At 40.3% G+C, this 12,387-nt stretch overlaps 1 protein-coding gene across 1 annotated transcript; it reads left to right on the top strand.

Annotated features, from left to right (window-relative positions):
* The first annotated feature begins 221 nt into the window (after positions 1–221).
* On the top strand, positions 222–11,359 carry CABP4 (calcium binding protein 4). The gene is made up of 6 exons (XM_007425126.4): positions 222–239; positions 2,299–2,329; positions 3,425–3,568; positions 4,655–4,764; positions 9,295–9,442; positions 10,486–11,359. Exons 3-6 carry the CDS (start codon positions 3,499–3,501, stop codon positions 10,512–10,514), a joined length of 357 nt encoding a protein of 118 aa, XP_007425188.2. The 5' UTR covers positions 222–239; positions 2,299–2,329; positions 3,425–3,498; the 3' UTR covers positions 10,515–11,359.
* The last annotated feature ends 1,028 nt before the right edge of the window (positions 11,360–12,387 follow it).

A 12,387-nucleotide genomic window follows, 5' to 3' on the forward strand; every position in this document is an offset into this window, starting at 1 on the left:
GATGATTGAGCCGCACCCTGGCGTTTTCAAGGACCTGCTGATGTCCAGAGGCAGCCTCACCCCACCCAGGCTCTCAGCTTAAGAAAGCAAATGCCAAGACAGAGTAAAGGTATGTGTGTCAGAGGAAAGGTGATAAGCAAGTGGCAGGTGCAGGGGAAGCAGAGGCAACATCTGAAGATTGGCAGCTATTACAAGCAGACAAGAGGACTAACACTCAACTGCCAGGACCACAAGTTACGGTGAGCAGCATATCCTGGTGGGAGTCCTACCTGGATCTTGGAGCTCTGCCAGGAGCTCAGTAACAACTAGAAGAAGAACAGCCAGACTGAAGCAACACTTCACACCATTTAGAGTAAGAACCTTTGGAAAAAGGCAAAGGTTGCATGCCACTTTTACAGACTTTTGCTTGAACTAACTATTAAAGACTGAGTATTAAAGACGGCAACATCACCTTGTAAGTCCTAGATGGGTGGAGAGCAGTAGTCTGTTGTTGGGGAAGGTGAGTGCTGCAATAAAGCATTTTGTACAGATTGGCTATGCTGTGGTGTGTCCAGTCCTTGGAAAACAAAGAACCCTCACAGACCTCCAATCTATTAATCCAATTTTCAGCAGATTAATTTGGGAAAGGATTTCTCACTAGGGTGGAAGTAGGTATGGAGGAGGGGTTTAATGTCCTCAACTCTTTATCCAAGCTTTCCTCCACGTTAATTGGAGATGAGACTTTGGAGGACATTGTTGGGAAAATATGACTTCAACAGTAAAACCAACAGGGGCTACAACTAAATTTTGTACTGTATGTCTTCTCCTCCTTTTTAAAATAATCCTCCCAGTGTCTGAATAGTCTTTTTGGAGTCTTTGCTCTGTTTTTTGTTTAATGAGATTTGAATTTCAATAAACTTTGGAACTTTCTTTATATGTTGAAAATCCCTCTTGTTTTTCAGTGGCCCAGTTCTGGCTATTTTCTTCTTGACATTCCTCACTGACATTTGCTGTTCAAAAGATAAAACTGCTATTAACAGTTATTGAAAAGTAAAGGCTGGCTAGCTCACTTCCTGGATCCTGCTAAAAACCTAGTTTCTATTTGGACTGTGTAACAGATCAGAAGCTATTTGTTTTGGACGTTTTTCTTGATTTTTTTCATTTATTATTCATTTAAGATGCTTTCGAAGTGCTCTGAAAACTTCTGCTCACTTGTGATTTTTTTTTAATCTTATGTAGATTATATTAAACATTACAAAGATAGCCCTTTTTGTGATGTTACAAATTCCAGAGACAGCAAAAATGTTTTTCCCCTTTTAATATGTAATTTAATTTTTATGTGGCTGATTTTTTCCTCTCAGTATACTGTGGAGAAGCCAATGTATAATGTTGATTAATTTCAGTACCAGCAGATCCTTTCTATATTATAAAGTTCTGCATAATAATTGTGAGTTTGAGAATTAACTGTATCTGGAAAAAAATTAAGTAGGCAAGACAGACTTAATTTATTCATGAAAATATTGCTGTATTTACAAAGTATTAAAAACCCATATTATAAAATACATTTATTCAATTAAAATAGAAATTTTGGATGGACAACAAATGACATTATACATATGAGTATATAAATATGTTACATTCAAGATGGAAAAGCCATAATACTTTGAAACTTTTTACAGACTTGCATATTTTTAGAAATCTCAAGTGGGAAACTACACAAAGCAAAACATGACACTGTACAGTATTTAAGTAAATGAAAAGGCAGATTTAAACTATGTTAACAGGGCAGTTCTCAATGTCCTGCCATTAAGCATATTTCAAATTCTGCCAGTTCATGTCAGCCAGGAGGGAAGGGATAGCTGGGTTGGTTTGGTGGGCTTTTCAGCTTTGTAGGGCTTTTTATCTGAAATTTTCCTTCACTGAAAGCAGGAAGAAGGATTAGCCAAGTCAGCTTCAGACTGGGGGATCCTGGCATCCTGTTTTGAGGATTTCAACACCTCCGATCTTTCCACAGGCACAGAGGGGGCTTTTTCAGGGATAAAGTCTCTTTGGCAAATTCCTCTTTGCTGGTAGAGAAGCTCCAGCAAAGCTTCTTCAGCAAGTTAGATTTTTGGTTTATTTAGCTGAAACTGATAATGAACATTCCTTATGAATTTTCCATCCCTTGTTTTATACATTCCCCTATACTCTGTGCATGGGAACATCTGGTTTTAGGGTGGTAAAGGTGGGGTGTGCTATCATACCACTTGAAGGAAAGATGAGATATACACAAGTAAATGAATAATTCCTCCTTTTTTCCTTTTCTTTTTCTTTTGCTAGGAGAGAGAGCTTTCCCCATTGGAACTGGATGGTGAGTTGGGCAATCTTTTAGGAAGATGATGGGGTGGACTAGGATTCTGGCCATGAGGGGGAGATGAAGTATGTACTCACTTTTTCACTGCTGATACAGTAAAACGACTTCCACAGTTCCCCGTCCCCACTTCTAGTAACTTTAGGTTGTTTTTCAGTGTCCATTTTGGAGGAGACTTAATAAATATTTTCATCAGAGCAAAGAATATTCTAGTTTGTGATTTAATCAAAGATTGTTTGGTGTGTCAATATTATGGGCATTTTTAAGAGAGGTAGTGACCAATGGAGGATAAGCAGTTCTTGATGGGCAAGTAAAAATATGAAGCAGACCCAGTTTAGTCATTGTGATTTATTCTGACTAATTATGAATTGCCATCAGCTAGGCAAAATGCATAAATTATCAAGTTTCCAGATCCATAGCCAGGTGTGTCTGTTGCAAAAAAAATTTAAAAAAAGGAAAAAGGAAAAAAAAAGCCAAATACTTTTATAAACACCATCATAAAAGTATTGCTTTTTCCTTTTTTTTTTTTGCATCAATAAATGTTATCCAAAGAGCACATTTGCCTTCCCTTTAAACATTTTTGTTGTTGTTTAAAGATGGAAGATTGTAAGGATGTATATTAGAAGAAAATGAAGTACAGACAGGAGAATCAGTGATAATTATAATTGTTTATGGATAATTTATGCATAGGAGTTTATTAAGATGATAGTATCATCACCAAGAACTAATCACACTGTTACACTGAACAGTTAAGAATACAGAGAGCTGGAGAATTGACTGTCTGTCCTGCAAACTGTACTGTAAATGGTCATGAGGGGTCCAAATTAGCCAGTGTGGCAATTTCATTTGTCAGAATGATTATGACAGACACGCTAGCAGGGCAGTACATCTCTACAGAGATTACTTGTGCTGTTCGCCTGAAGGCCAGCCTCTCAGTTTCTGGCAGCCTCTGAAAGGCCATGGCTGTAAGAGAGCCGAGGGGCATGCTGGTCTCCCAGGGCCATGTGCCTTTCCTGAGTCCCAGTGTGAGGGGAAAGGTCAAGGCAGGACCCTCGGCTTTACACATCCAGAGTGTCTTTGGGGTCTTCCTGGCAGAGCTGCTAGATGCCTTCAAGGAATATGACACAGATCAGGACGGCTACCTCAGCTGCAAAGACCTGGGAGAGTGCATGCGGACCATGGGCTACATGCCTACAGAGATGGAGCTGATTGAGATCTCCCAGCACATCAAAATGCGCAGTGAGTGGAATATTTATGTACTTCTTCACCTTCCAAGACTTATAGTCAATAATAGTCGCAGGACGTGGCACTGACAAGGCTGCTGAGGTAACCCTGCTGGAATTGGGTAGTTTCTCATGGTCCCAGTATAATCCTAATTTTATTTGCAGTTGATCATTTTAACTGCAGCTGTTAAAAAACTGCTCTGAATTTTTTAAGCAGCATATAAAATGAAAAAAAACAACAACCTGATTGTAAAAGACCTATAGCAAATCTTCAAGTTTCAGTTTCTTTTGCAGAAGTTCTGATTGTAAGGCATGATGTGTCAATTGAGTGGTCATATGTGCACCATTTTTTGCATACGTGCTGGATGTGTTTTGACTCCATCCAGCATGCATGCGTATAAATGTGCAAAAATATCAAGTGGATTGCATGACTTGACATTTCACAGTTCGTGTCTGGTACGAATGATACTTTCTAGAACAGAATTGGCTTTCTAGTATGTTTTCAATTAAAACAATAAACATCAACTTTGATTTGAATAATATAATTGGCCCTTAGCTGTTGTTCAGCTGTTGTTTTTTCCTCAGTTGTCTAAATGCAAAATGATACTGCTCTGTTTCCATTTCCTCCCATCCCCACCATATCTACTGACATACCCAGGTGCTGTTTCCAAAAGTGTTTGAGTTGCAATAATTCTGTAAACAGTACAGTAGACTTGTTGTAAAAACTCTGTTTAATTTCCATAAATACCTTTTAGAGGATAAGTGATTATAGTTTTTGTAAAGCCTCTGCTTCAGAAGTCAGTGCAGGAATTGTGAGAAGCGGAAGGATGGGAGTGGGGTTCATCTCAACAGAGAAATGTGGTGCATGAACAGAGCACTACGTAAGATTTAGGCATATCCATGAAATGTTATTTAGAGGATGTAAATTAGGTTCAGAGTTATGTTCATAGTCCATTACTTTCCTTCTTAAGTTATCCACAAACCATTTGAATATCTTGCAGAAAGGTAGTTTATATATATTTAATAACACCATCTCCTACCTCATTCAAAAGTGATTCTTCCATCAAACAAACTAATCATTTCTTGTTATCTTTCCTCATAGTGGGAGGACGTGTAGATTTTGAGGACTTTGTAGAGTTGATGAGCCCAAAACTGCGTGAAGAAACAGCTCATATGGTGGGCGTGAGGGAGCTGAAGATCGCCTTCCGTGAGGTATGATAGGAAAGTTATGAATTGGATATATAGAGTTGTGCTGAAACCTATCATGATATTTCCATAATTATTGATACTAAATTGATTTATAGAATGAAAGAAGAATAGAGGCTTGAATTAGAAAGGGTTGCCCCCTAGCCAGAATGTATAGCACACAAAGTTACACTACTATTTTATTACTGGAATAGAATTAAGTTAAGTAACAATGGGCATTTAATTATTTAATGATGTAAAATGTATAAAACAGAGGCACTTACCAAATAATCTTACCAAGAATAGAGAGGGAGAAACTGAGGCAGAGGGGTACCACTTCCTAATCCTGCTAAACCTATGCTGGAAAGATTGAAAGTGATGGAATCTGTGGCCCTTACTCTCTGTGGGAAGTCATGTGGTCAATGTTCTGGGCCATTTCAGAAGAAGGTATGGATCTGCATGTCATCCCGCACACCAAACTTCTTTTTGCCTTTTCTACACTGGAATTCTGAAATTAGTTGGTACTGGCTGCCAACCTTATAGAAGAGGTTTATGAGGTAAGATTGATCTTCCTTCTTTTTTTTCTCTCAGGAGGGAAATCTGAAAAGTGGTATGGCTCCTGGGCCACCTCCATCTAAGCTCAGAACCATGGGGTTTTACTTTGATTAACACAAAATGTCACCTCTCAAATATTGTTGTGGCTCAAAGAAAGCTACAGGGCTAGCAAGATGGTATCATTAGGAATAAATACAAATGTTCTTTTGATCAATTGAGAGTCTTGAAGTAATCTTACTCCATGTACAAATATCCTATGTGTTTGCTATTGTTCTTTTCTAGTCTGCCAGTGGCATCAGTCTTTATCTAGCTCATTTTAGCTTTGCATGCTTATCTCACACTGGCTCCACAACATTAGAGACTATATTTGGCAAAATGCTTAACCCCTTCCCATCCCCATTGCTTGCTCTGGTTAAACAATATTAACAAATTGAAAAATATTAGTGCAGCGCCTTTTGCTTTACACACAAGAATAACATTTATTTATCTGATTGATTTGTGATTGATATATTTCTGAGTGACATGATTGGGAAAAACTCTTTAAGTGAATAGACACAGGGACAGGAAATATATGTTCCAAAGCATATCTCCCATTGTAGTGCTATATCTCCAATATTCCTTCTCTGTTTGCAGATCGGACATCTTAAAGTTATATGTACTTTGATGTTTTGGAATGAGGAATGAATTTTAAGATAAGAACAGACAGTTAATTATAGCTTTGCAAGGAGTTGACAATCTAGCTTATAAAATGAGGTTGATGCTTGCTCCATACCAACAGGGCTATGAAATGTATTTCCTGTTTGTCCATTGTTACACTTGGGAGACAAAGGACACATCCAGACAACCAGTTTAATATGATTTCTCCAATCCATGAGGCTGCATCAATCTAGATTTGCTTTATCTATATAGCCAGTCTCTGCTTTGCTTTGGTAAAGAGGCCAGTGAGTAATACTGTTCTAACAGTATTGCGGGGCTTAATAAGGTGCAGTAATTGGTGGATTTTCCAGCCAATGGAAAAAATATCCATCATTTGCTCCCCCTGATGTGGGCAATGGCTGGGGAGGAGGAAGAGGCAAGGTTTGAGAGATGGGTACCCAACTGATTCCTGTTCAATGACATGACTGGCATTCATTAATAAATAAAATAACATCACCAATCATGGCACTGCAGCAGAAATGGGTTAGGTCTGCTGATAGGACTTTGTCGTCTTTAGGTTGGAATTTGATAAAGGGATTTAGCAGGGGATGGGTGTTGGAGCTATGAAGTGCCCTAAGAACATTACACAAGGAAAGGAAATGAAGAGCCAGAGCTCTGGGCAGCTGTGGCCACTAAGAAGGGAAGTCCCTGCCAGGGAGGCTACCCAAGGATGTAAGACAAGTTGTTTCAATTACATGTTTAATTAAACTAGGGACAGGCTAGTCAGTGCTTTGTATTTTCTAAGTCAATTGGTCAATCGCTGGCCAACCCATTTTAAAAAAAGAAAAAGAACACAGTGGAAGCCAGAATGTTGGTCTTCTTCACAGACAGAGGAGAAGTGAGAGGTGAGAGAACAGCTCAGGAACCCGATGGAAGAGGGCAGTCCCACAGGAAACTGTCTGGAGTGATTGGAGCCACTAGTGTGCTGACATGGAACACATCATTTCAGGCCATCTCTTCCATGGGCAGTGATGGACCCTACATTGTCTGCACACTGTGTCTGGAGGCAGGATAAAGGGGAAGACATCACTTCCAGAGCAGAGTACCTAAAGCAGTCCTCAGGGTGCCTCGGCTGCAAGTGGGCAGTAAAATAAAGGCAGTGGCATGTACACATGGATTGTCTCATGCTAAAGCAAGAAAGCTGTGTGGGTTTGTCCAGTGCTAAATTACAGTACTATCAGCTAAACAGACCACACCACTGACCTGGCACTGCTGGGTCCAGCTCTTTAAGGAGACCACAGTTGAATGGTGGCAAATGAAGCTGACTAGGGATGACACTGCTCTGATCCCACTCACTACTGGTCACCTGACTTTGCCTCCAGTATAATGGGTGGTGAAAAGTAATAGATTTTACATATCTCACAAATGCTGTTGAATGCTCTCAGTTTAAAGGGGAAAATGCTACTTTAACACCAGTACTCCCAAGGACAACTTAAAACTATCTCACTGATGAGCTGAAGGCTATGTCATGGGGAAGTGGCAGGGGAAAAAAGTTGCCAGCATATGTTTGTACTATGATTACATGCAAGTAGGAAAAGGCCCTAAGATTCTTTTCAGATGCCATTTTACTGCACCAGCAAAATGCTTGTTTATATAACATTTAGTTATTCAGATGATACCTGTCCATCTACCACTCTGGAGGTAGGGTGATACATTTTTATCCTTCTCTCATTTGCTTCTGTGCAGCAGGAAGTCTGTCTTTTTTTCCAGAAAACTACCCCATTAATGCCATCATTCATAGCTCCAGACCTTTCTAAATACTTCTCCTTTCCTGGAGGCTAGTCCTTCTATGATGTCATGTCCAAAGACTTAATTCCCTTAAGCATTATTGTATTTGCCCTCACAGTCCCTTCAGAGTTCATTCAAACATCTAGCTGTTTTCCAAAAGCCTTGCGTAGTCTTTATGGAAGATAAACCGATGAACCAAGGCAAGGAAAAGCAAATGGTTAGCAAGTTGTATTATTTTCTTCCTGTGATAGGGAAAGTAGTCTTGTTTGTGTCAGAGCAGAGCTCAACTAAGCTCAAATGAAACAGGAAAGAAACCTGAAAACAAGTGGCAAGACAATAATTGATTAGTCAACTTGAAAGGCGCCAAGGACAATAATTAATTACATGGCAGAGTCAGTAAATATGCTGGCATTCTTCACCCATGATAGGCACGATCTTGTCATGAGATGTTCTCTTGGTCAGAGAGGAGTGGCCCATGGGCTACATGTGGTCCTCTGCACCCCAGTTGTGGTGGCAGAATCTTGAGATTTCACTTCCAAAATTTGGTAGCTAATGTCCATTTTGGGCAACATGATTTTTCGGGTTTCATTTTTCAGAAATAAAGAAGGAAATGGGAGAGAGAGGCCTGTGGGAAGGAAACTGCACTGGCATTAAATCCTCCCCCCCCCCCCAATTACAGAAATTTCAATGTGGCAAAGGAGTTCTCATGCTACTGTTAGTGCATGCCAAAATTATCTAGGCTCATGCCAATTGTCTGTCATTTTGGATAGAGAAGCAGAAAAAATTAGCAGGACTGGGGAGTTTGGATAAGTAATAGAAGAGAAGGTAGAGGAGGAAGATAGGAATGGGAAGGATAGATGAATGAAAAAGAAAGGAACACTTATTTATAATTTAGATGTATGCAGGTACTCCTTGCTTAACGACTGTTCATTTAACGATGGTCTGGAGTTACGACAGCCTTGGGAAAAGTGCTTTATGACCCCCCGCGGTCATGTGATTGTAATTTGTGACATTTTTTACAATGGTCATTAAGTGAATCACATGGTCATTAAGCAAATTCCAGCAAAAAACATCCATTGGGGAAGCTGGATTTGCTTAACAACCATGCAACTCGCTTAACAACCACGGTGATTCACTTAATGACCATTGTAAAAAATGTCATAAAACAGCCCCGATTTGCTTAATGACCAAATTGCTTAGTGACTTAATTCTGGTCCCTATTGTGGTCAGATAGCAAGGACTACCTATAAAGATGTCCTGCTCCAGACAGACTGTGGATGGCATACAACTGAACCAATACAACATCTAAAAATAGGAAAAATAAATACATAAAATAACATTAAATTGAACATAATTTGGTACAATATGCTGCAGCTAAGACAAACTATACACCAGTGGGCATGACAAGAATCTATCTCAGAGCTTGGGGTAAGAGCCAAGTTTTGAAATATCATCTCAACGTGTGTGGGCAGTCCAAACCTTCCCCGAGAAATGTTATTCCAAAGAGCAGGTGCCGCAACAGATGTTTGAGTGGGAAGTAAATACAATCAGTTCCAAGGCAATTCCTTCTTTCTCAAGTTTGATACAGATGGAGATGGAGCTATCAGCAGTTTAGAGCTGCGCCAGGCTGTGACTGCCCTCTTAGGTGAACAACTCAATGCCCAGGAGATGGACGAGATCCTGCAGGATGTAGATCTCAATGGGGATGGAAAAGTGGACTTTGATGGTGAGAAAAATCACATGCTTTGTTAACCCTTTTCCCTTAAATGCTGCATTCTGAAAGGCAGGACCTGTTTTCCATAAAAGAGGCATTGTGCTAGAGGGGATTTTTGCAAAATGCAATTGCTGCTCAGTAGCTGCATGAGAAATAGTACAGGACAGTATCAGCTGGGTTGTTCAAAGGATGCCTACCAATTCGAAAAATAACCTGGAAAAGCCAGAAAGGGATAGCACTGCAGTTGCAGGTTCCAGTAGGCACCGCAGTAATCTGTTTTCAATTTTCTCTATGAAAACATGTACAGGTTTCAACCGTGCATTTAATCTAGATTAAAAAACAAAACAAAACAGAATCCTTTCCTACTTGTTAGTTTTTTAAGGGAAGCAGCAATTGTGGCTGCTGCTGTTTCCCCTTGAAGCTTTGTACGGTCTTTAGTCAATTTCATAAGTACCATTTATCAGAGAATATGGGCCAATGTCACAATCCACAGTTGGCTAAGGATGGCTACCTGATTTGATCATCCTTTTTATACAAGTAGAAGCACCTTTTCCATGGAACAAAAAATAGACCTGCACCTCCGAAACGTATTGTGATCACCAAAGCATGCAGCTGCTCTAAGGATCTATCATAAATACAGCCAGGGGAAGATGATTTTTTTTTTTTGGGTGGGAGGAGAGGGAATTGTGTAGGAAACTAGCTTAACACCTGCACAATATATTCCATTCCATACCTGAGGGAGTTATCACACGGATAGGATACAATGCCTGTCTTGATTTTCCCAAGGACTAGGATGCAGGTGTGATGGTTTATAGCACTATCCCTCTTTTGCAAGGCCCACCCCCACTTGGCTTTGTGATTTTTGTCACTTGCTCTGTTCTTACCAGAAAGCTATGATTTTGTATCCCTCCTCTTTTACTAACAAATACTGGAATCAGTGCCAGGACTAGAGGGAATCAAACAGGCCCCTTGAGAGGAAGGCACATTGAGAAGAGGATGAGAACCCCTCGTAAATACAGGTGGGGGACTGATTTGACTCTTCCCGTCTCTTTCAGAATTTGTGATGATGCTGTCCTCCAGGTAACAAGAGCCAGAGGAGGAGAATGGAAATGTCTTTTTGTTTCCAGTATTACCTTGCACAGTAATAGGAAGGAATTGCTTTCTGCTGCCAGCTTTTTTTACTTCCTGGAGATAGGAGCATCACTACAGAAGGTGCAACTCTCTTCCCCCAAGTCTGGATCCAAACTGGCAAAGTATTTCAGGGAGCAGACGCCAATTGCATCTGCAGGGAGGTTTTGTGCTTTGAGGCAAATTGGCTGGGCCAAGCCTAGAGAACTCACCTGGCCCCATTCTTGTGGTAGGGACAGAAAGCACTTAAGTGTCCATACCTGTGTGGCTAGGCCTGGCAAATTCTGTCAGGCATGGAGCCATACCCAGGTGAACTTTGACTTCCTCTGTCATTTTTTGCCCCATCAGCTCAGAATTCTTGGAGATTTAAAATAAACTGTTTGAATTTAATAGTGCATTCATCCAGATATATTCTCTTGAACTGGATGGTGACATTTCTAATATCTTGGGAGCAAAATGAATAAATGAGTGCCAAGCCTCTTCCCAGATATTTTAAATAAAGGGGAAGGGACTCCTGGATCTCATCCATTAAGACCCCTCACTGGAAACTATAAGGATGTGTGTCCTGTTTCAGTACACTGGTTAAACAAAGATCAGATTAGCTCTGAATGAGCAAACAAAGCTATCAAAATTCTAAAGGGCAATCCCTGAAATGCTTCCCAGGAATTACATTAATTCGATGTCAACTTGGTGCTTGGAAAAAAGTTAAAGATCACTATATGCAACCATAAATGTATTTATTTCCTTTTGACAGCTGCATAAATATTAGGTATGTGTACAGTTCATGCATGTGCAAAAGCAAAGTTAGACTCTGGCTGTCTTCTTGAATGACTGGCAGTGTTATTGAAATGGTATGAAGCATAACTGAAATATTTATGTCCTGTTTTTCTGAGGCTCACGTATTAAGTAAAATAGCTGGTGATCATGAAAAGTCACAATATTAGATTACAGAAGAAGTCAAAAATCTAATAGCATGGCATGTATGGCAGACAGAACAAAGTCTTAGTTAAAATCACTTCAACCTGACCAATTAAAAGCCTGCTTCCTACCTTAAAAAAAAGTATTCTCAGATTGACAAAATGAAATTGGAAAGGAGGTCTTCAGAATTTCACTGTTCCAAAACAGTGGTGGATCTACAGAGAATGTCCTTTGTCCAACCAATTGTGCCTCCACCATGGATGGGAAGATAGAAGGTCTCCTCATCTTAATCTTAGTGGGTAGGCAGACTGGTTTGAAACGAGCTACTACCTTGGGGATCCTTGATTCAGCTAGGACGCTATAGGTCAGTGTTGTCCAAACTTGGCCACTTTAAGATGAGTGGACTTCAACTCCCAGAATTCCCCAGCCAGCCATGCTGGCTGGGGAATTCTGGGAGTTGAAGTCCACTCATCTTATAGTGGCCAAGTTTGGACAACACTGCTATAGGTAATCATCAACAATTGTAATTACACCCATAAACATTTGGCAACCAAAAGGCGTATGGCAGGATAGAAGTAATGTGGTCCCACAGGTAAGCACCTACAACTCCTTTGCACCAGCTGAAGCTCCTGAAAACCCTTCCAGGGATACCTCAGGCTGAGTGCATTGCCGTAATCAAATCTAGCAAGAACTAAAACGTGCGTAGGTCAGTTCTCCTCAGGCATCGGCACAGCATTCCAAATTAAGCTAAGCAAGGGTTGGCCATGCTGGCTAAGAATTCAGGTATTCCTCCTCTGGAAAGCATTGAGTCACTGAAAGCTGTTCTTTGGTCCAGAGTCTCTTTGCTCCTTTGCTGCAAGAAACAATATTCCCAGACAAGTAGCATCCCTTACCATCTGATCACTCTAGCA

The sequence above is a fragment of the Python bivittatus genome, unplaced genomic scaffold (assembly GCF_059951505.1).
Source record: "Python bivittatus isolate LINGU-HERP-01145 unplaced genomic scaffold, Pbiv_v1 ctg000480_np1212, whole genome shotgun sequence".
Lineage (NCBI taxonomy): Eukaryota > Metazoa > Chordata > Lepidosauria > Squamata > Pythonidae > Python > Python bivittatus.